Below are 27,454 nucleotides of genomic sequence, written 5' to 3'. Positions count from 1 at the left end.
AAGAGAATGGGCTGCCTTTCTGGGTGCCTGATGTCCTCTGCCAGCGTTCAGAAGTTGTTTTGTGGAATTTGCTCAGCGTTCAAATGTTCTTTCGATGAATTTGTGGGGAGAAAGTGGTCTCCCCGTCCTATTCCTCTGCCATCTCAGGACCGCCTCCAAGACTTCTGTTTAAATCTGTTTTCAAGTTTATAAAAGTTTTACAGTATCATCAGAGAACAGTGTGATTTCTACTTGTGAGAATTTGCAAAGGTTTTCTTTGTGGCATATCATATGATCATTTTTAAATGTTATCAGAATATTTGAAAACACTGTCCATAAAATATAATTTTGACATTAAGTTGGCCTTATGAATTATGGTTTTAAAGTCCTTGAAATATATATTTTAGGTCTACTTTATCTGTTATAGCTAAATTATGTTAAAGTCTCCAATACAGACATTTTTATAAGTTTTCTTCTTGTTTTGCGGGTTATTTTCTTCACATATTTAGGTACTTTTTTTCAAAAAAATGGTTCATGAATATAAATCCTTAACAAAGCTTGTATTTTCTATCAATGTAAAATGAATCTCTTGGGACAATTATGATTACATATTTATTGGTCTTGTTTTTTCCCTAAATATATAAGTGACATGATTAGATGTCTATTTGGAGAATGGAATGATTGGAAGGAGGTGAGACTATAAGATGAGAAGCCAGTGAGAAGACTATTGCAATGGTCCAGGTAAGAAATGGGACTTCTCTGGTAGCTCAGCTGGTAAAGAATCTGCCTGCAATGCAGGAGACCTGGGTTTGATCCCTGGGTTGGGAAGATCCCCTGGAGGAGGGCATGGCAACCCACTCTCAGTATTCTTGCCTGGAGAATCCCCATGGACAGAGGAGCCTGGCAGGCTACAGTCCATGGGGTCGCAAAGAGTCGGACATGACTGAGTGACTAAGCACAGCACAGATAATAAATAATGAACAATTGGATTAAAGTAAGAACTACAGAGAGGCTTCCAGCAAGTAGAATACTCAAGACTTGGTATAACTTGAATTGAAGTGGATTGAGGCAAGAGAGGAGCACTGAGGGCAACACCTAGATTTCTGACTTAGTTAACCATTATCTAAAAAGCAATATAGGAGGAAGAGCTGGGTTGGGTTTTCAGAATGAGCCATTTACTAAAGTTCCTCCTTTATATTCATCCCCCAAATTCAAGTCTGGACCTAAAGCTCACTACTGAATCTTTGTCAGTTGATTGTTTTACTCAAGCAAAGACTTTCCACCTTAGTATAAAATACTAGGCTAAATATTAAATTTCAAGGAGATCATATTTCATTTATGTGCCAAGAGCTTTTTCATAAATTAGAAGAATAACTTCAACTAAGGAAAAGAAGGAATAAACGTCCTATACCATCCCCAGGGTAAAACATAGGTGAAAGTGAAGTTTTCCACAAGAGGGCAGTATCACTTAATAAATTATGTCACTGAATGCTTCTTCCAACAGGGGTTGAAAGGAGGAGGCTGAAAGGATAGAAAATGTAGGCTTAGGGAGCCATAGGACCTGCCACACCATGAAAACCAAAGGGTCCTACCATTTCCAAGGTCATAATTATAGCCACTCCTAAATGACAGGGAGGCCTGGCGTGTTGCGGTTCATGGGGTCACAAAGAGTCAGACACGATTGAGAGACTGAACTTGAAGTGACTAGCAGTGGCAGATGTCACCACAGCAGGGAGAATGAGGACATAAAACTCATCAATGGAGGATAAGTGATTGACACACCTGAGAACTCTCATTCTTATGACTGTATCAGAAGTCACTGCAGATCATGTCCACACTCCTTCTAAGTGTTGATATCTCTGTATAACCAGTATTTCATAAGGGTCTTTATTTCCCATCAGATCTTTTTATTTCTAATGGTTTCCCAGCAAATCTTGTCTCTGAAGGTGAGGTTGCAAAGCACAATACAGTTTGTGGCTCTCTTTATTTCATAATGGTGGCTGGTTACTCCAATATGCTTTCTTTATACCCCAGGGAAAGGAGTGGGACTGAAGTTCAGAGAACCCATGATGATAAAGGCACTTTACATAAATTGCTTCATTTAATCATCACAATAATGCTATTACATAGGAACTATTATTTCCCATGTGACAGAACTAGGAAATAGCATACATGTGTCTGTCTGACTCCAAAATGACAGAGAGGGAAGCAGATGTAACTAATTGAGAGAGTAGCATTGAAAGATATACATTCAGTTCAGTTCAGTTCAGTTCAGTTCAGTCACTCAGTCATGTCCGACTCTTTGCGACCCCATGAACCGCAGCACACCAGGCCTCCCTGTCCATCACCAACTCCTGGAGTTTTACTCAAACTCATGCCCATCGAGTCAGTGATGCCATCCAGCCATCTCATCCTCCGTCGTCCCCTTCTCCTCCTGCCCCCAATCCCTCCCAGCATCAGGGTCTTTTCCAATGAGTCAACTCTTCGCATGAGGTGGCCAAAGTATTGGAGTTTCAGCTTCAGCATCAGTCCTTCCAATGAACACCCAGAACTGATCTCCTTCAGGATGGACTGGTTGGATCTCCTTGCAGTCCAAGGGACTCTCAAGAGTCTTCTCCAACACCACAGTTCAAAAGCATCAATTTTTCGGTGCTCAGCTTTCTTCACAGTCCAACTCTCACATCCATACATGACCACTGGAAAAACCATAGCCTTGACCAGACAGACCTTTGTTGGCAAAGTAATGTCTCTGCTTTTTAATATGCTATCTAGGTTGGTCATAACTTTCCTTCCAAGGAGTAAGCATCTTTTAATTTAATGGCTGCAATCACCATCTGCAGTGATTTTGGAGCCCCCCAAAATAAAGTCTGACACTGTTTCCACTGTTTCCCCATCTATTTCCCATGAAGTGATGGGACCAGATGCCATGATCTTAGTTTTCTGAATGTTGAGCTTTAAGCCAACTTTTTCACTCTCCTCTTTCACTTTCATCAAGAGGCTTTTTAGTTCCTCTTCACTTTCTGCCATAAGGGTGGTATCATCTGCATATCTGAGGTTATTGATATTTCTCCCAGCAATCTTGATTTCAGCTTGTGCTTCTTCCAGCCCAGTGTTTCTCATGATGTACTCTGCATATAAGTTAAATAAGCAGGGTGACAATATACAGCCTTGACGTACTCCTTTTCCTATTTGGAACCAGTCTGTTGTTCCATGTCCAGTTCTAACTGTTGCTTCCTGACCTGCATACAGGTTTCTCAAGAGGCAGGTCAGGTGGTCTTGTATTCCCATCTCCTTCAGAATTTTCCACAGTTTATTGTGATCCACACAGTCGAAGGCTTTGGCGTAGTCAATAAAACAGAAATAGATGTTTTTTTGGGAACTCTCTTGCTTTTTCGATGATCTAGCAGATATTGACAATTTTATCTCTGGTTCCTCTGCCTTTTCTAAAACCAGCTTGAACGTCGGGAAGTTCTTGGTTCACGTATTGCTGAAGCCTGTCTTGGAGAACTTTGAGCATTACTTTACTAATGTGTGAGATGAGTGCAATTGTGCAGTAGTTTGAGCATTCTTTGTGATTGCCTTTCTTAGGGATTGGAACCTTTTCCAGTTCTGTGGCCACTGCTGAGTTTTCCAAATTTGCTGGCATATTGAGTGCAGCACTTTCACAGCATCATCTTTCAGGATTTGAAATAGCTCAACTGGAATTCCATCACCTCCACTAGCTTTGTTCATAGTGATGCTTTCTAAGACCCACTTGACTTCACATTCCAGGATGTCTGGCTCTAGGTGAGTGATCACATCATTGTGATTATCTGGGTCATGAAGATCTTTTTTGTATAGTTCTTCTGTGTATTCTTGCCACCTCTTCTTAATATCTTCTGCTTCTGTTAGGTCCATACCATTTCTGTCCTTTATTGAGCCCATCTTTGCATGAAATGTTCCCTTGGTATCTCTAACTTTCTTGAAGAGATCTCTAGTCTTTCCCATTCTGTTGTTTTCCTCTATTTCTTTGCACTGATGGCTAAGGAAGGCTTTCTTATCTCTCCTGGCTATTCTTTGGAACTCTGCATTCAAATGGGAATATTTTTCCTTTTCTCCTTTGCTTTTTGCTTCTCTTCTTTTCACAGCTATTTGTAAGGCCTCCTCAGACAACCATTTTGCCTTTTTGCATTTCTTTTCCATGGGGATGGTCTTGATCCCTGTCTCCTGTACAATGTCACAAACCTCCGTCCATAGTTCATCAGGCTCTCTGTCTATCAGATCTAGTCCCTTAAATCTATTTCTCACTTCCACTGTATAGTCATAAGGGATTTGATTTAGGTCATACCTGAATGGTATAGTGGTTATCCCTACTCTCTTCAGTTTAAGTCTGAATTTGGCAATAAGGAGTTCATGATCTGAGCCACAGTCAGCTCCCAGTCTTGTTTCTGCTGACTGTATAGAGCTTCTCCATCTTTGGCTGCAAAGAATATAATCAATCTGATTTTGGTGTTGGCCATCTGGTGATGTCCATGTGTAGAGTCTTCTCTTGTGTTGTTGGAAGAGGGTGTTTGCTATGACCAGTGCGTTCTCTTGGCAAAACTCTATTAGCCTTTGCCCTGCTTCATTCTGTACTCCAAGGCCAAATTTGCCTGTTACTCCAGGTGTTTCTTGACTTTCTACTTTTGCATTCCAGTCCCCTATAATGAAAAGGACATCTTTTTTGGGTGTTAGTTCTAAAAGGTCTTGTAGGTCTTCATAGAACCATTCAACTTTGGCTTCTTCAGCATTACTGGTTGGGGCATAGGCTTGGATTACCATGATATTGAATGGTTTGCCTTGGAAACAAACAGAGATCATTCTGTCGTTTTTGAGATTGCATCCAAGTACTGCATTTTGGACTCTTTTGTTGACTATGATGGCTACTCCATTTCTTCTAAGGGATTCCTGCCCACAGTAGTAGATATAATGGTCATCTGAGTTAAATTCACCCATTCCAGTCCATTTTAGTTTGCTCCTAAGTTGCTTTAGCAACTTTTGTCCAGCTCTTTGCAAACTCATGGACTGTAGCCCATCAGGTTCCTCTGTCCATGAAATTCCAGGCAAGAACATTGGAGTGGGTTGCCATGCTCTCTTCCAGGGGATCTTCCCAACCCAGGGATCGAACCTGCATCTCATGTCTCCTGCACTGGCAGCAGGTTTTTACCACTAGTGCCACCAGGTACATGTGCAGGCATGGCTTAATCTTAAGGACCAGCAGGTTTTAATAATATAATAAATCAGTGGGATCCTATATATTTTCATCCCTACTGAGATCATTTGGACATAGAGCAGGAGAAAAATGGAGGAAATAAAAAATGGCTTGGTTTACTAAGGGTATAGTGGTCCCAGTCACTGAGATCAGGAGCTTATGAGAAGAAGATGATGTATTAGGTTTTGAGCATGTTTTGTGTGAAATGCTTCTGAGACATCTAAGTATAAATGTCCAATAGGAAGTTGGCCACAGGGGTCTAGGGCATAAGAGATATAGTCATCAACATACAGGTGATAGTTGAAACTTGGGGATCAGGTGAGATTTTTCCATGGTATATTAATGAAAATAGAAAGGGTAGAACTAGGGGAAACACTGGCATTTAAAAGGAATGGGCAGAGGAAGAGCAAGTGGTAGAGGAACCTCATTTAGAAAATGAACAGAGAGGTAGAAAAAGAAAAGCAATAGAATATCTTGAAAGCAAGAAAGGAAAGTTTCACAAAGAAGGGAATAATCCAGAGCAACAATGTCACATGCCATATGTAAGTCATATATGATGAAGACTGGAAATAACCCACTGACTTTGACAGCTAGGAGGTTTCATATATACATACATACATACATACATACATATACACACACACACACACACATATACATATGCGTGTGTGTGTGTGTGTGTGTGTGTGCGTGCATGTGTGTGTATATAATGAGAGAGAGAGAAAGAGAGAAGTTTCAGTGGACTTCTGGAGGTCAAATTCAGACTGCAGTGGGTGGAAAGCTAAATGATAAGTAAGAGAAAACAGTGAGTATACACTCTCCTTCTGGATATGAATTAAAAGAAGATGGGGCAGAAGCCAGAGGGGGAAGTATGACTGCAGGAAGACACTTAAATTTTTTTCTAATAAAAATAATTACGATGGAAAAGCTTAGGGATGTGTATAAGATAAAGGAAATAAACTAACAGAAGGGGAGAAGTATGAACTCCAGTAGTACAAAACAAATAAACAGCAGCAAAATGAAAGGGAGACCAATGGAAACCTCACCAATAGGCAGATGCTTTGACAACAATAAAATGACTGTCTTTATTTTCCTCCTCCTTATGCCACTCTACTTACCTGGAAAGCTTTTCCCCTCCTGACGGTTTCTTATCAAATTCTACCCATCTTTTAGCTAAGATTCCACCTCCTCAATGAAATCTTACTCTAATCATCTCTTCTGAAGTGCCTTTTCTTTCTCTTGAACTCTGACAGCAATTTCGGTCAAGAATTCATTTGATAATCACCCTTACCCTGTGGAATCTCCTTTATGGCTTTCTTAAAAAATGTATTGCTAATTAATTTGTCATATGTGTGTCTTTTCTACCCTGTTAGACTGCACACTCCTCAAGAGCAGGCTTCTTATCTTAGAGTTTGCAACAGCCTTCAGAGGGCCTACCATGCTGGGAATAGGGTCTCTTTAAATATATGTGTTTCAGCAGTGGCAGCCTCATGTGAAGGAGTAGATGAGAAAACAGTAGGTTAGATAGGACCTTGGCGTGTAATGAGTCATTTAGTTCTCTCAAAGGCAAATAAGGATTCTAAGTCCTACAGAGGTAAAATAAATTTATCCAAGATAACATGGGTAGCATGTGACAGTACTAGGATTTGAACCAAAGGCCCTTTCTCTTATGCCATTCTGCTTCAGTTGTCTGCAAAATTCCGTTCATGTGAAACACCTCTTTCCTTGATATTGATAGAGACATAACTCTATTGAGGCTTTATTAGCAACCAAGAGGTTTCAGTGGCCCCTGCACCTTACAGCAAATCTCCCTGTACCTTACCTCCTGACAATCAGCTTGAGGGTCCGGAAGGAGCCTTTGATGAGGATGAGAGCCTCTTGGCGGGAGCCATACAATGGAGTGCCATTGATATTCACCAGTTCATCACCAGTCCTCATCTTCTGGGACAAGGCTGCCTTGCCTCCATCTTCAATCTGTATTGTAGAGAACAAAACAGAAAGCAGGTGGTGAGGTGACTCCTTCCCCAAAATTCTACTTCCTGGCTCCTCCTAACCTCTGAGCCACATGAAGTCCTGGGGGATGACACCAAGATGCTCAAAAGAACAGGTAAGAAGCTGGTCACAGGCCATTATTTACTGAAAGCAAAGCCTGGGCATGCCCTCAAGAGAGAAGGCACCACAGATATAATGCAATCTCTGCCCTGGAGGAATCCACAGTCCATTTGGGGAGACAAGTGCTTCTAAATAACAAAATGATATTTTAAGAAACCTCAGTGTGTGAGCATAGGATAGCAATCCGTGAACACTAAATTAGGGCCAGAAGAACTAGGCTCAAAGTGACTTTTGTCAAGATTTTTTCTCTGAGTAGGCTCTGAAGTCTGACAAACTTGAGCATGAGTCTTGGCTCTAGTATTTCCTAGCTGTGTGACCACAAGGAAGTTACCTAACATCTCCATGTCTCAATGGCTCCAAATGAGAGATACAGAAAATAAGCACCCTACCTCACAGGGCCATTAGTTTATGAAGTGTCTGGGGGCAGTAAGTTCTCAGTGAATGCGAGCTCTGATTATTGCAGCAAGGGGGTTGACTCTGAAGACTTTGAAGGTAGCTTCCAGCTCAACCTTCTGTGAATGGAATCACAAAATATACAAAGGTCACTTATCAATACCTCTTCAACAAGTGCCTAGCACAATGCTTCCAGTGTCTGTCACACAGTGGGCACTGGGTAAAACTTGGGAATATAGGTATTACCTGTTCCACCACAGCTTACAGAATTTCCACTGGTCAAGGGCAATCTTGGCAGGAATGTAGTGAGGCTGGGAGGTGGGCATTGAAACCAAAGGAAGAACTACCAACCACTGGAGTAGGCGAAAGCAAAGCAGAATGTCCCTTAAGGATCCTTATTTACATCTACTTTTGTATGTAACATTTTTTTCTATCACAGAGGTGAGTTCTACCTATAGGAACATTAATTTCATCAATGGTGACAGGAGTCATCTCATCCATCCTTTAATCTATTCTAAAGTTTTTGGTTAATTTTTGGTAAAGTTTTTGTATGCAAGGGACAACATGCTAACTGCTAGAGATACAGAAATGAATGAGGCACACATAGCTCCCAGATTTAGGTGTAGATTACCATCTAAAGTTCATACGTCCATGGAGATGGGCAGGTGAAAAAAGGTCCAACCTATGAATGGAATCAAGAAGAGATGTTTGTTTGACTGTTTATTTCTCTCGGAGGCAAAAAAAGTTGAAGATGCTTAAACCATATAATTCTTAGGGAAAGTCAAGTTCTAAACTGGACAACTAAGGACTGGTTTTTGCTGCAGGTATTTTTTACATTTACTTCTACTCTTGTTCCAATTTTTCTTTCAGTCTTTTATAGCATCGCCCCAATCTATCCCCATACTGTGTAAGTTAGAATATTGATGAGCTTTTGGTTGGCCAGCTCATGTGCAATTTGGCAGATGAGACCTCCTGAGCTCAGAGAAAAATGTTAATTCAGGATTTAAAAAATCCCATCAAATAAATTGAAGTTCTGACTTAAATCACAGACTGTTATTAAATTTATTGCTGCTAACCCAACATTTTTTAAAATTAACCTTTGTCTGACAAATCATAGGTTAGCCAAGTGACATTGAATATATATATACCTTTGTTCTAGTACCTGGGCCACCACTCAAGACAAAACAAGCCAATATTGGTAAATGGGGAACAACTTTCAGCAAATTAATTAGGATCTCTTATTTCCATTGTCATCATCATTATTACTTCACAGTCACTGCTGCCAAAAAAGAAAAAGAAGTAAAATGCTATACTTGAATGTCAGAAGTTCTATGTGAATGACTTATTCCTTTTGCATCCATGGAAAGTATTAGGCAGGATTTTCAACAGGCATTAGTTATCGGAAAGGGCTTCCTTAGGCTAACAAAGAACCATAAACAGGAGTCTAACTAATGAATACTAATAGATTTTTCCTGTTGATGTACATTAGTCTTAATTCACTCTATTTTTAAATTCACATAACTCAATTATCCATATTACCATTAACCATAGCAAGTCTTTCCTTCAGTTCAGTTCAGTTCAGTTCAGTCGCTCAGTCATGTCCAACTCTTTGCGGCCCCATGAACCACAGCACAACAGGCCTCCCTGTCCATCACCAACTCCTGGAGTCCACCCAAACCCATGTCCATTGTGTCGGTGATGTCATCCAACCATCTCATCCTCTGTCGTTCCCTTCTTCTCCTGCCCTCAATCTTTCCCAGCATCAGGGTCTTTTCAAATGAGTCAGCTCTCCGCATCAGGTGGAGAGCTTCAATATGTATTGATATTAAGTACCACTTCGGGTTTATTAAGCACTTTGTTACATCAACAAGATTTGTTTATTCTAGATGAGAAAATGAAAGGGGGTACCTCTTAAACCAAAATGCTTAATTATGGCTGCATCAAAAGCTCAGGCATTTTTCATTCCCTACTGCCACTCTGGCTACCACCATCTGAATCCTTATAGGGACACTTTCTTGGAATGTAGCCTCAAGCCAATTGTTCATGCCACTTTTTCTGTTCCATGCCCTTTCTCAGTCGTCAGCAGCATCACCTTCAGAACATGAATAATAATAATTCCATTTTAGCCCAAGTGTGAGGATTTGCAGACAACAAACCAGAAAATTATGGGCACTCAGCACAATCCCAAAGTACAGACAGGGCCAGATCAGGAAATGAAACTCCATTTGATTGAAGAGCCCTTGGACTATACTCCAAACTAGCTCTTTCCCAGACCCAGGGAATTCACTGAGCTATACAACAGATTCCTTCTTACTCCTCCTGACTTTTGGATTCTCGTAAAAAGTATTGCTCACTGGTCTTCCTCCTCCCTCCTCCACCTCTATATTCATGGGATCTAGCATGTTTTCCATTTACTGTTTGGCATCCTGACAGCCAGTTCTCCAGGTCAATGGCTCAACCACATATTTGTTTATATAAAAGATAAAGCAGCTGTTCATTTTTTCTAGCAAGGAAAAGGAAAGAAAAGGGAAAGAAGAAAGGGTGAAAAAACAATATGTATATTCTTCTATAAAAGATATTGTTTTTCCCTTCCTACAGTGCAACTTATAACTGGTTGGGGTGCAGGAGAGGTGTGAATCAACAAACATGTTTGGAATAGCATGTCCTCCTTGAGGGGCTATACAGCATCATTTGATGCTATCCATTCGGTATGGCTGGTCAACTTTCCAGCTCTTCCTGCATCAGCCCTTCAGGGTTTCTTTCTTGTTTCATTTGAAGTGTGATGAATTCTCAGATTGTACCCAGACACATTGGAATATCAGTAATAAACACACATCTTTACAAAGACCAATGTAAACAATGGTTAACTTATGTGTCACTTTGGATTATTTAAGTGATCATTGGGCTCGCAGTGAGTGGCTCAAATAATTGAAAATTGACTGAATAGTCAAACAGCCAAAAGCCAGCTGGTGTTTGGAAAGTTGGGAAGGGATGATAGACCTTGTGTGTGTGTGTGTGTGTGTGTGTGTGTGTGCTTGTGTGTGTGTGTGTGTGTGTGTGTGTGTGTGTTCACTTAGTCGTGTCATGTCTGACTCTTTGCGACCCTATGGACTGTAGCTCACTAGGCTCCTCTGTCCATAGGATCTCCCAGACAAGAATTCTGTAGTGGGGTTGCCACTTCCTCCTCCAGGGGATCTTCCTGACCCAGGGATTGAACCTGTGTCTCCCATGTCTCTTGCATTGGCAGGTGGATTCTTTACCACTGAGCCACCTGGGAAGTCCGATTGACCTTGGACAAGTCCCTTTCCCCTCCTTTGGCCTCTTCTACCCTTATTGGTTAAAAAGTGGGGGGTCTGACTAGATGAGCTCTGAGGACCTGTGGATCTCTGACATTCAGTGACCTGTGCACAGTTAGCAAAGTCATGCATTATCATTCTGCTAACACAGATAATCCCACTGTGCTTTGCCTTCACTCATGTTTCATTCCTATGAAACTGACAACATCCATCTCTCATTTTCCTGTGGTATTTATCCATTGTTTCAGAGTGGTCCATCAATGTTGAAACATTTGTAAAAGCACAGCTGGGATACTGAGAGAAATAGATTCCTGAAGCCCAATTTTGTGCTAATGAGCTGGTGAACTGGAAATTTTTGATGAATCCTCAATGAAGCATGAAGTGCTCTAATATCTGTCAACAAAGTGACAAATTGGCTTCTTGAGAGTAAAGACAAAGAAAATGGACTTAACAGTATTTACTGGCTTTCTAGTAGCTTTTATACTAAACAAAAGATATTAGCAGATACCTGGGGTTCCCGGGTGGTGGTGAAGAATCTGCCTGCCAATGCAGGAGATGTGGGTTCAATCCCTGGGTCAGGAAGATCCCCTGGAGTAGGAAATGGCAACCCACTCTAGTATTCTTGCCTGGAAAATTCCATGGACAGAGGAGCCTGGTGGGCTATAGTCCATGGGGTTGCAAAGTATTGGACATGACTGAATGACTAAGCACACACACATGGCAGATACTTGCTTAAGTTTTTTGACTAAACTAGGAAATATGAGAAAGTGAAAGAAAGAAAAGTTAAACCAGATTTATCTTGTGGAAAAAATGCATCAGCAGGAGAAATATCATCAGTAACAATAACCAGCAGGTACTGAATCCTTATTACAATAGTGTAAGAGCAGTATTAAAAGTCAATGGTGATTGGTTCAAGATGGTGGAATAGAAGGACATGTGCTCACCTCCTCCTGTGAGAGCACTGAGATTGCAACTAGCCGTTGAACAACCAGTGACAGAAGGACGCTGGAACCCACCAAAAAAGATACCCCATGACCAAAGACAAAGGAGAAGACACAATGAGACAGTAGGAGGGGCACAATAACAATAAAATCAAATCCCATATCTGTAGGGTAGGTGACCCACAAACTGGAGAACAGTAATACCAAAGAAGTTCTCCCACTGTTGTGAAGGTTCTGAGCCCCATGTCAGGGTTCCCAGCCTGGGGATCTGGCAAAGGGAGTAGAAATTGCCAGGGGATCTGACTTTGAAGGCCAGCAGGATTCAACTGCAGGACCTCCACAAAACTAGGGGAAACAGAGGCTCCACTCTTGGAGGGCATAAACAAAATCTTGTGTGTATCAGGACTGACAGGGAAGGAACAGTGATCTCATAAGAGACTGAACCAGGCATACCTGCTGGTGTTGTAGTGTCTCCTGTGAGGCATGGTTCAGTGGCAGCTTGCTGCAGGGACAGGGGCACTGCCAACAGCAGTCCTGGGAGGTGCCCTTTGACATGAGCCCTCTTGGAAATCGCCATTAGCCCTAACATAGAGCCTGCAGACCCTAGGACAGGGTCACCACAGGGCAAACCACTAACAGGGAGGCCATGCAGCCCCACCCATCAGCAGACAACTGGATTAAAGTTTTACTGAGCATAGCCCTGCCCACCAGAGCAAGACCCAGTTTTTCCTACCACCACTCCCCCCATCAGGAACCTTGCACAAGCCTCTTAAATAGCCTCATTCATAAGAGGGCAATCAGAAGAAGCAAGAAGAACTACAATCCTTCAGCCTCCAGAATGAAAACCACAATTATAGAAAGTTAATCAAAATGAAAAGGTAGAGGATTATATCCCAGATGAAGGAACAAGATAAAACCCCAGAAAAACAATTAAATTAAGAGGAAATAGGCAAAGTTCTAGAAAAAGAATTCAGAATAATGATGGTGAAGATGATCCAGGATCTTGGAAAAAGAATGGAAAAGATGCAAGAAATGTTTACCAAAGACCTAGAAGAACTAAAGAACAAAAACAGAGATGAACAATACACTAGAAGGAATCAATAGCAGAATAACTGAGGCAGAAGAACAGATAAGTGACCTGGAAGACAGAATGGTAGAAATCACTGTCACAAAACAGAATATAGAAAAAAGAATGAAAAGAAATGAAGACAGCCTAAGAGACCTCTGGGGCAACATTAAACACACCAACATTCATATTACAGGGGTCCCAGAAGAAGAGAGAGAGAAGGGACTCAAGAAAATATTTGACGAGCTAATAGTTGAAAATTTCCATACCATGGGAAAGGAAATAGAGAGCCCCAGGAAGGATAAACCCAAGGAGGAATACACCAAGACATAGTAATCAAACTGACAAAAATTAAAGACAAAGATAAAATATTAAAAGCAACAAGGAAAAAAACAAATAACATACAAGGGAACTCCCATAAAGCTATCAGCTGATTTCTCAACAGAAACTCTACAAGCCAGAAGGGAATGGCATGATATATTTAAAGTTCTGAAAAGGAAGTACCCACAACCATAAATAGTCTACCCAACAAGAGTCTTGTTCAGGTTTCATGGAGAAATCAAAAGCTTTCCAGACAAGCAAAAGCTTAAGAGAATTCAGCACCACCAAACCAGCTTTACAACAAATGCTAAAGGAATTTCTCTAGGCAGGAAACACAAGAGAATGAAAAGACCTACAAAATAAATAAACCAAAACAATTAAGAAAATAGTAATAGGATCATTGGCAGAGGAGCCTGGTGGGCTACAGTCCATGGGGCTGCAAAAGAGTAGGACATGACTTAGAGACTAAACAATAACAACAGCAATATGATTATATGTATCAGTAATTGCCTTAAATCTAAGTGGACTAAATGCACCAACCAAACGACATAGACTGGCTGAGTGTATACAAAAACTAGACTTGAATATATGCTATCTACTATATACCCACTTCAGATCTGGGGACACTTACAGAGTGAAAGTAAGGGGATGGTAGAAAGTATTCCATCCAAATGGAAATTTAAAAAAAGCTGGAGTAGCAATACCCCTATCAGACAAGATAGACTTTAAAACAAAGACTGTTATAAGAGATAAAGAAGGACACTACATAATAATCAAGAATTCAATCCAAGATGAAGACAGAACAGTTACAAATATATATGCACCAACATAGGAGCACCTCAATATGTAAGGTAAATACTAACAACCATAAAGGGAGAACTTGAAACATAACATAATAACATAATAATAGTGGGGGACTTTAACACCCCACTTTCATCAATGGACAGATCATCCAGACAGAAAATCAATAAGGAAACACAGGCCTTAAATGACACATTAGACCAGATGGACTTAATTGATATTTATAGAGCATTCCATCCAAAAGCAGCAGACTACACATTCTTCTCAAATGCACATGGAACATTCTCCAGGATTGACCACATGCTGGGCCACAAGGTGAGCCTTGGTAAATTTAAGAACATTGAAATCACATAAAGCATCTTTTCTGATCACAATGCAATGAGACTAGAAATAAACTACAAGAAATAAAACTATAAAAAAATACAAATATGTGGCAGTTAAACAATATGTTACTAAACAACCAATGGATCACTGAAGAAATCAAAGAGGAAATAAAACAATACCTAGAGACAAATGAAAATTAGTTCAAAACCTATGGGATGCAGCAAAAGCAGTTCTAAGAGGGAAGTTTGTAGCAATACAATCTTACCTCAGGAAACAAGAAAAATCACAAATAAACAACCTAACCTTACACCTAAAAAACTAGAGGAAGAAAAACAAACAAAACCTAAAGTTAGTAGAAAGAAATCATAAAGATCAGAGCAGAAATAAATGAAATAAAGACAAAGAAAACAATTGTAAATATCAAAGAGCTTGTTCTTTGAAAAGATAAACAAAATTAACAAACCTTTAGCCAAACTCATCAAGAAAAAAAAGGGAGAGGACTCAAATCAATAAAATTAGAAATGAAAAAGGAGAAGTTAAAATTGACACCACAGAAATACAAAGGATCATAAGAGACTACTACAAGCAACTGTATGCCAATAAAATGGACAACCTGGAAGAAATGAACAAATTCTTAGAAAGGTACAATCTCCCAAGACTGAACCAGGAAGAAATAGAAAATATGAACAGACCAATCACAAGCATTGAAATTGAAACTGTGATTATAAACTCCCAACAAACAAAAAGTCCTGGACCTTATGACTTCACAAGTGAATTCTTTGAAATAGTTAGAAAAGAGTTAACACCTATCCTTCTGATTATGTTCCAAAATTGCAGAGGAAGGAAAACTTTCAAACTCATTCACCCTGATACCAAAACCAGACAAAGATACCACACAAAAAAAAAAATTACAGGCCAATATCACTGATGAACATAGATGCAAAAATCCTCAACAAAATACTAGCAATCTGAATCTAACAATACATTAAATATACCAATCACCATAATCAACTGGAATTTATCCAGGGATACAAGGATTTTTCAATATCCACAAATCAATCAATGTGATACACTACATCAACAAATTGAAGAATAAAAACCATATGATCATTTTAATACAAACAGAAAAAGCTTCTGACAAAATTCAGCACTCATTTGTGATAAAAAAAATACTCTCCACAAAGTGGGCACAGAGGGAACATACTTCAACATAATAAAGGCCATATGCAACAAACCTACAGCTAACATCACACTCAGTGATGCAGAGTGGAAAGTGTTACCTCTAAGATCAGAAACAAGAGAAAGATGTCCACTCTTCCCACATTTATTCAACATAGTTTTGGAAGTCCTAGCTACAGCAATCAGAGAAGAAAAAGAAATAAAGGGAATCCAAATTGGAAAAGAAGTTAAACTGTCACTGTTTGCAGATGACATGATACTATACATAGAAGATCCTAAAGATGCTACCAGAAAACTACTAGAACTCATCAATGAATTTGGTAAAGTTGCAGGTTACTAAAATTAATACACAGAAATCTGTTGCATTTCTATACACTAACAATGAAAGATCAGAAAGAGAAATTCAAGAAAATTCCATTTACCATCACATCAAAAAGAATAAAATACCTAGGAATAAACCTATCTAAAGTGAAACTGTTAGCCACTCAGCCATGTCCAACCTTTTGCAACCTCATGGACTGTAAGCCACCAGGCCTGTCTGTCCATGGAATTCTCCAGGCAAGAATACTGGAGTGGGTTGCCATGCCCTCTTCCAGGGGATCTTTCCAACCCAGGGATTGAACCCAGGCCTCCTGCATTGCAGGCAGATTCTTTACCATCTGAGCCACCAGGCAAGCCCAAAAGTGAAAGCTTAGTCTTCCCATGTGGTGCAAGTGTAAAGAACCCACCTGCTAATGCAGGAGATGTAAAAGACACGGGTTTGATCCCTGAGTCAAGAAAATCCCCTGGAGGAGGGCATGGAAACCCATTCCAGTATTCTTGCCTGGAGAATCCCATGGACAGAGGACCCTGGAGGGTTACAGTCCATGGAGTTAAAGAGTCAGACACAATAGAAGTAACTTAGCATGCACAGACCCACCTAATAAGGTGACAAAATATGTGTACTTTGAAAACTATAAGATATTGATGAAAGAAATTGAAGATGACACAAATAGATGGAAAGATATACCATGTTCGTGGATTGAAAGAATCAATATTGTCAAAATGCTTATACTGCACATGACAATCTACAGATTCAATGCAATCTCTATCAAATTACCAATGGCATTTTTCACAGAACTAGAACAAAAAATCTTAAAATTTGTATGGAGACACAAAAGACCCCAAATAGCCAAAGCAATCTTGAGAAAGAAAAACAGAGCTGGAGGAATCAGGCTCCCTGACTTCAGACTATACTACAAAGCTACAGTCATCAAAATAGTATGGTACTGGCACAAAAACAGGAATATAGATCAATAGAACAGGATAGAAAACCCAGAAATAAACCCATGCACCTATGGTCAATCTGTGACAAAGGAGGGAAGACAGATAATTTTGCAAAGACTGTCTCTTCAATGAATGGTGCTGGGAAAACTGGACAGCTACATGTAAAAAAAATGAAATTAGATCATTCTTTAACACCATACACAAAAATAAGCTCAAAATGGATTAAAGACCTAAATGTGAGACTGGACACTATAAAACTCCTAGAGGAAAACATAGGCAGAACACTCTGACATAAATCACAGCAATATCTTTTTCGATCTGTCTTCCAGAATAATGGAAATAAAAACAAAAATAAACAAATGGATCTACTTAAATCACAGCAATGTCTTTTTCGATCTGTCTTCCAGAATAATGGAAATAAAAACAAAAATAAACAAATGGATCTACTTAAATTCAAGAGCTTTTGCACAACAAAGGCAATAAACCAAGCAAAAAGACAACCCACAGATTAGGAGAAAATATTTGCAAATGATGTGACTGACAAGGGATTAGTCTCCAAAATTTACAAACAGTTCATGATGCTTAACAGCATCAAAACAAACAACCCAATCAAAAAATGGACAGAAGACCTAAATAGACATTTCTCCAAAGAAGACATACAGATGGCCAAGAGGCACATGAAAAGATGTTCAACATCACTAATTATCAGAGAAATGCAAATCAAAACTACAATGAGATATCACCTCACACCACAAATAATAAATGCTGGAGAGGATGTGGAGAAAAGGGAACCCTCCTACACTGTTGGTGGGAATGTAAATTGGTACAGCCACTATGGAGAACAGTATGGAGGTTCCTTAAAAAACTAAAAATAGAAGCTACCATATGACCTAGCAATTCCACTCCTGGGCATATATCTGGAAAAAAAACATGATCCATGGATTCTTGCACCCTAATATTCATTACAACACAGTTTACAATAGCCAAGACATGATAGACATGAACCTAAGTGTCCATCAACAGAGGAATGAATAAAGATGTGGTACATATATACAATGGAATATTACTCAGCCATTAAAAAAGATGAAATAATGCCATTTGCAGCAACATGGATGGACCTAGAGAGTGTCATACTGAGTGAAGTAAGTCAGACAGAGAAGGAGAAATATCATATGACATCCCTTATATGTGGAATCTAAAAAGAAATGATACAAATGAACTTACAAAATAGAAAGAGACACACAAACTTAGGGAGCAAACTTACAGTTGCAGGTGGGAAGAAAAGGGGTAAGGGATAGTTAAGGAGCTTGGGATGGACATGTACACACTGCTCTATCTATTTAAAATGGATAACCAACTCTGTAGCACATGTAACTATACTTAATGTTATATGCCAGTCTGGATGGGAGGGGAATTTGGGGGAGCATGGATACATGTATATGTATGGATGAGTCCCTTCACTGTTCACCTGAAACTATCAAAAAATTGTTAGTTGGCTGTATCCCAATTCAAAATAAAAAAGTTTTTTTAAAAGTCAATGGCATGATTGTGAATACCTTTGCTTGCTGTGAAATATTTATTGGAAAAAACAGGCAATTAACTGAAACTTCGTTGTCCAGTTCTAGGGCTTCTAGCCAGGTTATACCACAGTCCTGAACTCACAGGTTCATCCAGTTGGTTGAATTCACGGATGCAAAATCATATATTTAAGGGAGGGCAAACTGTAAGATTCTTGAGCTTCCATAGATTTTGGTATCCACGGGGGTCCTAAAACCAATCCCTCATGGATACCTAAGGACCACTGTACCCGTCCATTCTCCTACCTCCACCAGCTTGTCTACTGTCTAAGAAGGCAAACAACATAGCTAATTGTGTGAATTAACTTTTTTGAACTACATAAATGGAAAAGGTCCACTCAGAATACAGTAACTATGAAAGTGAAAGTGAAGTCCCTCAGTTGTGTCTGACTCTTTGCGACCCCATGGACTGCAGTCTATCAGGCTCCTCCGTCCATGGGATTTTCCAGGCAAGAGTACTGGAGTGGGTTGCCATTTCCTTCTCCAGGAGGTCTTCCTGACCCAGGGATCAAACCCAGGTCTCCCATACTGCAGGCAGACGCTTTACCACCTGAGCCACCAGGGAAGCCCAACAGTAACTATATTGCTTTAAAAAAATAAGTATATCCTCTGGAACTTCCCTGGTAGTCTAGTGGTTAAAAATCTGCCTTCCAGTGCAGCGGACATGGGGTTCAATTCATGGTCAAGGAACTAAGATTCCACATGCTACAGGACAACTAAGCCCACGAGCTGCAACTACTGAGCCACACACCACAAGAAGAGCTGGCATGCCCTGCTGAAAGATGCCGCAACTAAGACCCAATGCATCAAAAAAAAAAAAAAAGTATATTCTCTGAATGTCTTTTTATAACTTTTGGAAAGATTTTCAAGTTTTGAGCAACACTCCAGACAGCAATTCAGCAATTTGGCCTTTTCTGTGTAATCAGTAGAGAGAAAGCGTAGAGATGGAGATAATCTGGCCTTGAGAAGTTTAACTATCAGGAATGGATCATCAAATAATAGATAAAGTCTGTGCTTATTCTGAAACTGAGTTTGACTTGAGCAGACCACAAGTTGGGGCTGTTTCTGATCTTCCCTCTCTTAGCCCATTGGTATCCCTGAGAATCTGCTCATGCTAGGAGGAATTAATCAGAGTGACCTGGACAAGGGAGATGCAGGGTTTGAAACCTCTACAGCCTATTTGCCATGGCTTTCAACAGTCTGGGCTGTAGACAAACTACCTGCCCTAACTTGTTTCTTTATTTTTAAATTTTTAATTGGAGGATAATTATTTACAAATATTGTGTTAGTTTCTGCCATACATCAACATGAATCAGCCATAGGTATACATATGTCCCCTCCCTCTTGAACCTCCCTCTCACCTCCCATCCATCCAAGCCCCTCTCTGAAATAAATGAGAATTAAAAAACATCAACCAACTAAAAAGATGTAAATAGGCATGGTTCTAAGCAGTAATTCCTATGTGGAACCAGATTGAGGAGGTGGATACCAAAGAAGATATTCTTTCCCTTACCAACTAAGAATCCTACAAGGGGCTGCCCCAGAATGTAAAGTTCTGTGGATCAGAACCACTGGCTCTCCTGACCTTGGACCAAGGAAACTGTGCCCTAGCGTATGACCAATCTTTACAGACAACTCGTTCCTCCCAAGCTGCTTAACTGCCGTCTATTTTACTAATCCTCATAAGGAAAGCTCTCAACGCTCCAAATCATTAAATTTCCCCAGGGATTATCCCAAGTCAAATTCTAAACATCTTTGCAAAAAACTCAGTCCAGAGCCAGCTCAACTCTAAGAACTTGGTGATGAGGAAAGGGGTAGGGAGTTAAGAGCACTGTATCCTACATCAGCAAACAAAAGCAAGTTGGCTTTTGCTCCTACTAAGTTAATCAGTCCTGCTGTCTCCATAAGTCAAGTAAGGAAGAAAAAAAAATCACTGTGCAAGAGCAAACTCAGAGTTTCTTACATTATCAGCAAATATGCTCATTGGGATCCTGTTCACACTTTGTCAACTCTAGCCATTTATTGACACTGAAATCTTTTGCTGCCATTTAATGTTATCAGTGTTTGTCAAAATTGTTATTTAGCTTTTGTTGGTTTAGAACAGTAGTCTGTAGGATGGATTTATATGCCCCAGGCTATACACAAATGATTACTGGAAAGGGCAATAATGGAGTTCTGATTACATTTATGCTTATCTAATTAAAAAATAAACCTTATCAGTATTTAATATTGGTGGTGGTAGACTGTATCATCCTAAATAAAATTATGTACATTGGGGACATGTGCTCAAAACATTTTCACTGATGTAAATTTGTACTAAAAAAAATTTGGCCAGACTTCAATGATAGGGCTAAAACTATAAAGCTTTTAAAGGAAAACACAGAATATCTTTATGACCCTGAGGTGGGCAAAATTTTTTAGGCAGGATACAAAAAAGCAATAATCATAAAAGATACAGTGTTATATTGGAGTTCATCAAGATAAAAATATGTTCCTTAAAATGTCACTAAAAATGTGAAGAGACAAGCCACATACCAGAAACATATTCATAATGCATATATCTGACAAAGGATTTATATTCAGAAAATCAATAGGAAAAAGACAACCAATTGACAACTGGCAAAAGACTTGAACAGGAACTTCACTAAAAATATATGTACAGCAATATGAACTCCACATTGCTGGTGGGAGTGTAAAATTGTACAACCACTTTGGAAATCTGTATATCTAATCTAGGACCTAGAAATTGTACATCCAAGTATACCTAAGAGAAAGCAGTGTATGTGTCCACAAAAAAAGACTTGATTGTTCATAGTGGCTTTATTTACAATAGACAAAAACTAAGAATGATCCTGGGGCTTCCCAGGCGATGCCAATGCAGGAGACATAAGAGACACAGGTTTGATCCCTGGGTCAGGAAGATCCCCTGGAGGAGGAAATGGCAACCCACTCCAGTATTCTTGCCTGGAGAATTCCATGAACAGAGGAGCCTGGCGGGCTACAGTCCATGGGGTTGCAAAGAGTTGGATATGACTGAGCGACTTAGCACGCATGCATGCAAGAATGACCCATCAAGACATACTTATACACAAATTAGCATACTGTCTAGCAACAAAAAAAAAGAACTACTGATACATGCAATGAAGTGGATGCCTATCAAAATATTACATTGAGTGAAACAGATCAGACTAAAACAAACATTGTATGATTTTATTTTATTTAAAGAACAAGAACAGACAAAACTAATCTATGGTGATAAAAAGATTAGTAGTTACCTCTGAGAGGGTGTACTGACTGTGAAAGCAATGAGCATAACTTTCAGAGGTGCTAGAAATGTTTTACATGTTAATCTGGGAACTGATTACATGGGAAATATATATACATCTAAAATTCACTGAGATATGTGCATTTATATATATAGTGACATCTAAAATGAACATATTTTTTATTTTGATGAACTCTAATATAATACTGTATTTTTATGATCATTACTTTTTGTATCCTACCCAAAAAATTTGTCAATCTCCAATAAGTTATATATATATATATACAAAACACTTATTTTTTAATTTAAGAGATACCTTTAAGAACTCTACACTATACAGATTGTACTTTTTGAGGTAGGGCCCAAGGATTGGGCACTATATTCACATACTCATAGCTTTAATCAAGGCAAAAGTATTTCACTCAAAGAGTAAGCCTTCATGATACAGCTAAAATTTATGAATTTGCCCATTGTTCCTCTGGGCTTTGAGATAATATTCATCTGCTCCACCTCCCATCCACCCACCCACCCACCCCCTTCCAATAAAGTAGATGATTTCAGTAGGAAATGAAGATGAAGATAAACACTTTGTTTTCTTTACCTGTCAACTAGTAAGGATGAAAAGTTTAAATCATCAACTAATTTCTATGTTGATATAAAACCAGAATCCCTTATCTAATCTTGGAGCCATCCACCTTTGTTTCACCTGTCTATCTCAGGTATGTCTCTTTGTCATGGTCCCTAGGATTCCTGCTACCCACTCTGAGAAGCAGAACTTTAGGTCAGGCCCTTGTCACACTGGCAAGGATCTCTTCTTCAGATACCATTACTGCCTCCTACTGTATTACCTGTTTCTTAGCTGTCTAACAAGCTATGAATTTCAGCGGTACAAGTGAGCAAAGACCCTTACAAAGCTGACGTAGTAGAGAGTGTTCAGGGAGGACTGAGGTGGAAAAAGATCGAAAGCTCAACAAATGGATATGGCAGCAGGTTAAAGACTTTGTTTCTGATTTCTAGAAGCAGTTGCCAGCAAAAGAGTTCACTATATACAACCATGATATAAGTTCCCTTGTACAGGGTTTTAATAGTCTAAAAACTTAAAGTCCTCGATGATTCCCCCTAGCATTAAGAGAGCATGGAGTGCAAAACTAGTGCCTGAGCCTAGGGGACTGAAAAGACCAGTAGTCTTTTATATACCACATAAGATTAAAAAACACTGTAAATAGGATACATTAACTTATTGGCATTCATGAACTGTGCATAAATGCTTATAAGAACTGCCCAAATTAAAAATAAATATGAGTGTTACTTTTATCACTGGATTACTACACAGAAATGGAAATAAATCTACTTGGATTAAAATAATCTTTCTCTAGTACCAAGCTACTTTTGATTTAAAAATTATTCTTCAACTTGGTCAATAGTGTCTTTTTAACTTGCTAGCTGAATGCAAATGGGTTAGATACAGCCTTCCAACCGAAGAGGAGGACATGATTAGCTATCCGGAATCTGAACCATACCAAAACCAGGTTCATTCAATAACTTATTTATGGTCCTCTGAAGCCTTTTATTTATAACCCATTATGAAAAAAGCTAAAGACAGTTTCTAAAGAGTCCATATATCCAACATAAGTCATTTCTGACTGGAAAAAGACCAAGGGACTAACACCCTTCAGGGAAGGGACAAAAGGCTGCCTCTGAAAACCACTAGGCCTGCTCTACTGCCTGGAACCCACTTGTCCAGCTTCCTAGGAACCCACATGCCCTCTACCAGATATGGACCAAGGGGTTGGGGGGCTTACTTTCTACTGTCCACAGCTGGGCCTCTGCATTCCACTCCCAGAACACTGCCTCTGCCCAGGTCCTATCCTGCAGCAGTGATCTTAATCTTGGGTCTTCACTTAGCTCTCCACTTAGCTCTCAGAACAGATTCAGATAAAGAGTGAGGGAAACAGGCATTTAATTTCCTCCCATCCTTGTACATAATTGCTAACAAAGCAAACAACTCCCATGGAAATAACCTACCAAGGTATACGTGGACATCGCAAAGGTTAACAATACTATTCTTTACTGACCCTAAGATAGATCCCATTTTAAATTAAACTGGCACACTCGCTGATGCTTTGACATAGTGCTATGAAGTTGGTAACAAGTAAGCCATTATACTGTTTAGTTCCAAGGTACTCTCCTATTTGTGTGGTGACTGAGAAGTGACATACTATCACTCTCTGGCTCGCCGAAATGCATCAAGTAACAGAAAACAAAACTGAGTTTCCACATATGGAAAAATCAAAAGGGAGAGGAAATGTCCTCAATTGTTTGTTAGTGTTGGGTGTGTGTCACTTAGTCATGTCTGACTCTTTGCAACTCCAAGGACTGTAGCCTGCCAGGCTCCTCTTCCATGGGATTCTCCAGGCAAGAATACTGGAGTGGGTTGCCATTCCCTTCTCCAGGGGATCTTCCCAACCCAGGGATTGAACCTGTGTCTCCTGCATTGCAGGCAAATTCTTTACCAACTGAGCCACCAGGGAAGCCCCTAGTGTTGGGCAGGGACTCATATCAGAGCACATTTTCCTTTGCAATACCAGGATTTCTTGGGAAAGAAAATAAGGAGGAAATGATGGACATTTGAGTTCAAGGTCTGAGGAATCAATAAGGGTAAAGCAGTTTGAAGCCTTTCTCCTAGTTAGCAGACTTGCTTTTCAGGTTAAGGCTTGATGAAAAGAAAGAAACAGACTTTTACTTCCTGTCCCTACTCACTCCCTCACTTCTTTTCTTTCTCCCTCCAAACTTTCTCCATCCCTCCTCAATCATTTTCCCTGTGTACATACACTCTTCCATCCCTACCTCTCTCTTTCCTGAGCATTTAGGCTTTGTTTTGTTTTATTTTTTTTTCCCATTTATTTTTATTAGTTGGAGGCTAATTACTTTACATCATTACAGTAGTTTTTGTCATACATTGAAGTGAATTAGCCATGGATTTACAAACCCCCTACCCCCGTGCCTTTTTCTGGATTTCTTATGGGTAAATATCAAGTACCCTTATCATTAACATCTGGAACTTATGTTTACTAATTGAATCAGACAGAGAGACCAAGGAATGATTCTTATAGTGTAAATACAGTGTAAATTTAAAAATATATATTCTTACAGTGTAAAAAGCCCTACACAATCTGTCTATGACTGCCTTTTTTGCCTCATTTCCTACATATAGTGCAATCATACCAAACTTCCTGTTCTTCAGAGAGGTCAAGCCTATCCTCACCTCAGGATCACTGAACTTGCTATTCTCTCTGTTGAGAACATTCTTGTCTAGATCTTTATGTAGCATCTTTCATCATTCAGGTATCAGCTCAAATACCACAAGGCCTAAGAAAGGCTTTCCCTGACCACAAATATCAAGTAGATTCCTTCTCTGTTTCCTCCACCCCAACTGCCATCATTTTCCATCACACTGTATGTGTGCATGCTAAATCACTTCAGTCATGTCTGACTCTTTGCGACCCTATGGACTGTAGCCTGCCAGGCTCCTCTGTCCATGGGATTCTCCAGGCAAGAATACTGGAGTGGGTTGTCATGCTCTTCTCCAGGGGATCTTCCCAACTCCAGGGATCAAACCTGGGTCTCTTAAGTCTCCTGCATTGGCAGGCATGTTCTTTACCACTAGCGCCACCTGGGAAGCCCCCTCCATCACATTACCTTGTTTTATTTTCTTCACAGAATTTATCATTTTGCATTATTTTATTTATTCCTATATATGTTGACCTTTGTCTGGATATTTGCATTATAATGGGAGACATAGTCAGACAATGTCTTTTTACAGTTCTATTACTGGACCTAGGAAAATAAAAGTCTGTATTGATCACGTAGTGTTTGTTCAATAATCTTTGTTGAAATCAAAATTAGAAAGGATCTCAGGATATGAAACTAAAAGACACTTGCTCTATGGAAGGAAAGCTGTGACAAACCTAAACAATGTATTAAAAAGCAGAGACATCATTTTGCCAACAAAGGTCCATATAGTGAAAGCTATGGTTTTTCCAGGAGTCCTGTGAGAACTGGTCCATAAAAAACTGAGAATAGAACTGCCATATGACCCAGCACTGCTGCTGCTAGGCATACACCCCAAGGAAACAAGAGCTGAAAGAGACACACATACCCCAATGTTCACTGCAGCACTATTTACAATAGCTAGGACATGGAAGCAACCTAGATGTCCATCGGCAGATGAATGGATAAGGAAGTTGTGGTACATATACACAATGGAATATTACTCAGCTATAAAAAGGAATGCATTTGAGTCAGTTCTAATGAGGTGGATGAACCTGGAGCCTATTATACAGAGTGAAGTAAGTCAGAAAGAGAAAGACAAATACTGTATATTAATGCATGCTGCTTCTGCTTATTCACTTCAGTCAAGTCCAACTCTGTGCAGCCCTATGGACTGTAGCCTGCAAGGTTCCTCTGTCCATGGGATTCTCTAGTCATGAGTACTAACATGAGTTGCCATTTCCTTTTCCAGGGGATCTTCCTGACCCAGGGATTGAACCTGGGTCTCCTGCATTGAAGGCAGATTCTTTACTGCTGAGCCACCAGGGAAGCTCCCATATTCATGAATATATATGGAATTTAGAAAGACAGTACTGACAATCCTACATGCAGGGCAGCAAAGAGACACAGACATAAAGAACAGACTTTTGGACTCAGTGGGAGAAGGCGAGGGTGGGATGATTTGAGAGAATAGCATTGAAACATGTATATTACCATATGTAAAACAGATGACCAGTGCAAGTTTGATGCATGAAGCAGGGCACCCAAAGCCAGTGCTCTGGGACAACCCAGAGGGATAGGGTGGGGAGGGAGGTGGGAGGGGGTTCAGGATGGGGGGACACATGTATACCTGTGGCCAATTCATGCTGATGTATGGCAAAAACCATCACAGTATTGTAAAGTAATTATCCTCCAATTAAAATAATTAATTGAAAAAAAAAGAAGGCTGAGCACTGAAGAATTGATGCTTTTGAATTGTGGTGCTGGAGAAGATGCTTGAGAATCCCTTGGACTGCAAGGAGATCAAACCAGTCAATCCTAAAGAAAATCAACCCTAAATATTCATTGGAAGGACTGATGCTGAAGCTCCAATACTTTGGCCACCTGATGTGAAGAGCTGATTCATTGGAAAAATACCCTGATGCTGGGAAAGACTGAGGGCAGGAGGAGAAGGAGGCGACAGAGGATGAGATGGTTGGATAGCATCATTGACTCAATGGACATGAGTTTGAGCAAACTCTGGGAGATGGTAAAGGACAAGGAAACCTAGCATGCTACAGTTCATGGGGGTTACAAAGAGTTGGATTTGACTGAGTGACTGAACAACAGCAGCAGAATATCATTCCATTCATTCGCCTGATTTTGGACAAGTAACATCATTTTTACTTTTCTGATCATATAACTGAGGTTCAGGGATGTTACATGACTTGCCCAAGATAGAAAATCTGGTAGTGTTAGTCACTCAGTCATCCCCAACTCTTTGTGATCCCATGGACTGTAGCCCTCCAGGCTCCTCTGTCCATGGGATTCTCCAGGCAAGACTGCTGGAGTGGGTTGCCATTCCCTTCTCCAGGGGATCTTCCTGACCCAGGGATTGAACCCAGGTCTCCTGCATTGCAGGCAGATTCTTTACCATCTAAGCCACCAGGGAAGC

General features: G+C 39.9%; 1 protein-coding gene across 1 annotated transcript in view; it reads right to left on the bottom strand.

The window, feature by feature from the left end:
• Positions 1-27,454, bottom strand: part of SHROOM4 (shroom family member 4) — a 239,678-nt gene that overhangs the window by 111,276 nt on the left and 100,948 nt on the right. The window contains exon 2 of the mRNA XM_020900172.2: positions 7,032-7,183. Within this exon, the coding sequence (XP_020755831.2) occupies positions 7,032-7,183 (152 nt within the window). The remainder of the gene's footprint in view (positions 1-7,031; positions 7,184-27,454) is intronic.

The sequence above is a fragment of the Odocoileus virginianus genome, unplaced genomic scaffold, assembly GCF_023699985.2.
Source record: "Odocoileus virginianus isolate 20LAN1187 ecotype Illinois unplaced genomic scaffold, Ovbor_1.2 Unplaced_Contig_18, whole genome shotgun sequence".
NCBI lineage: Eukaryota > Metazoa > Chordata > Mammalia > Artiodactyla > Cervidae > Odocoileus > Odocoileus virginianus.
Note: the sequence above shows the minus strand (reverse complement) of the source record. Positions and strands in the feature narration are given on the sequence as shown.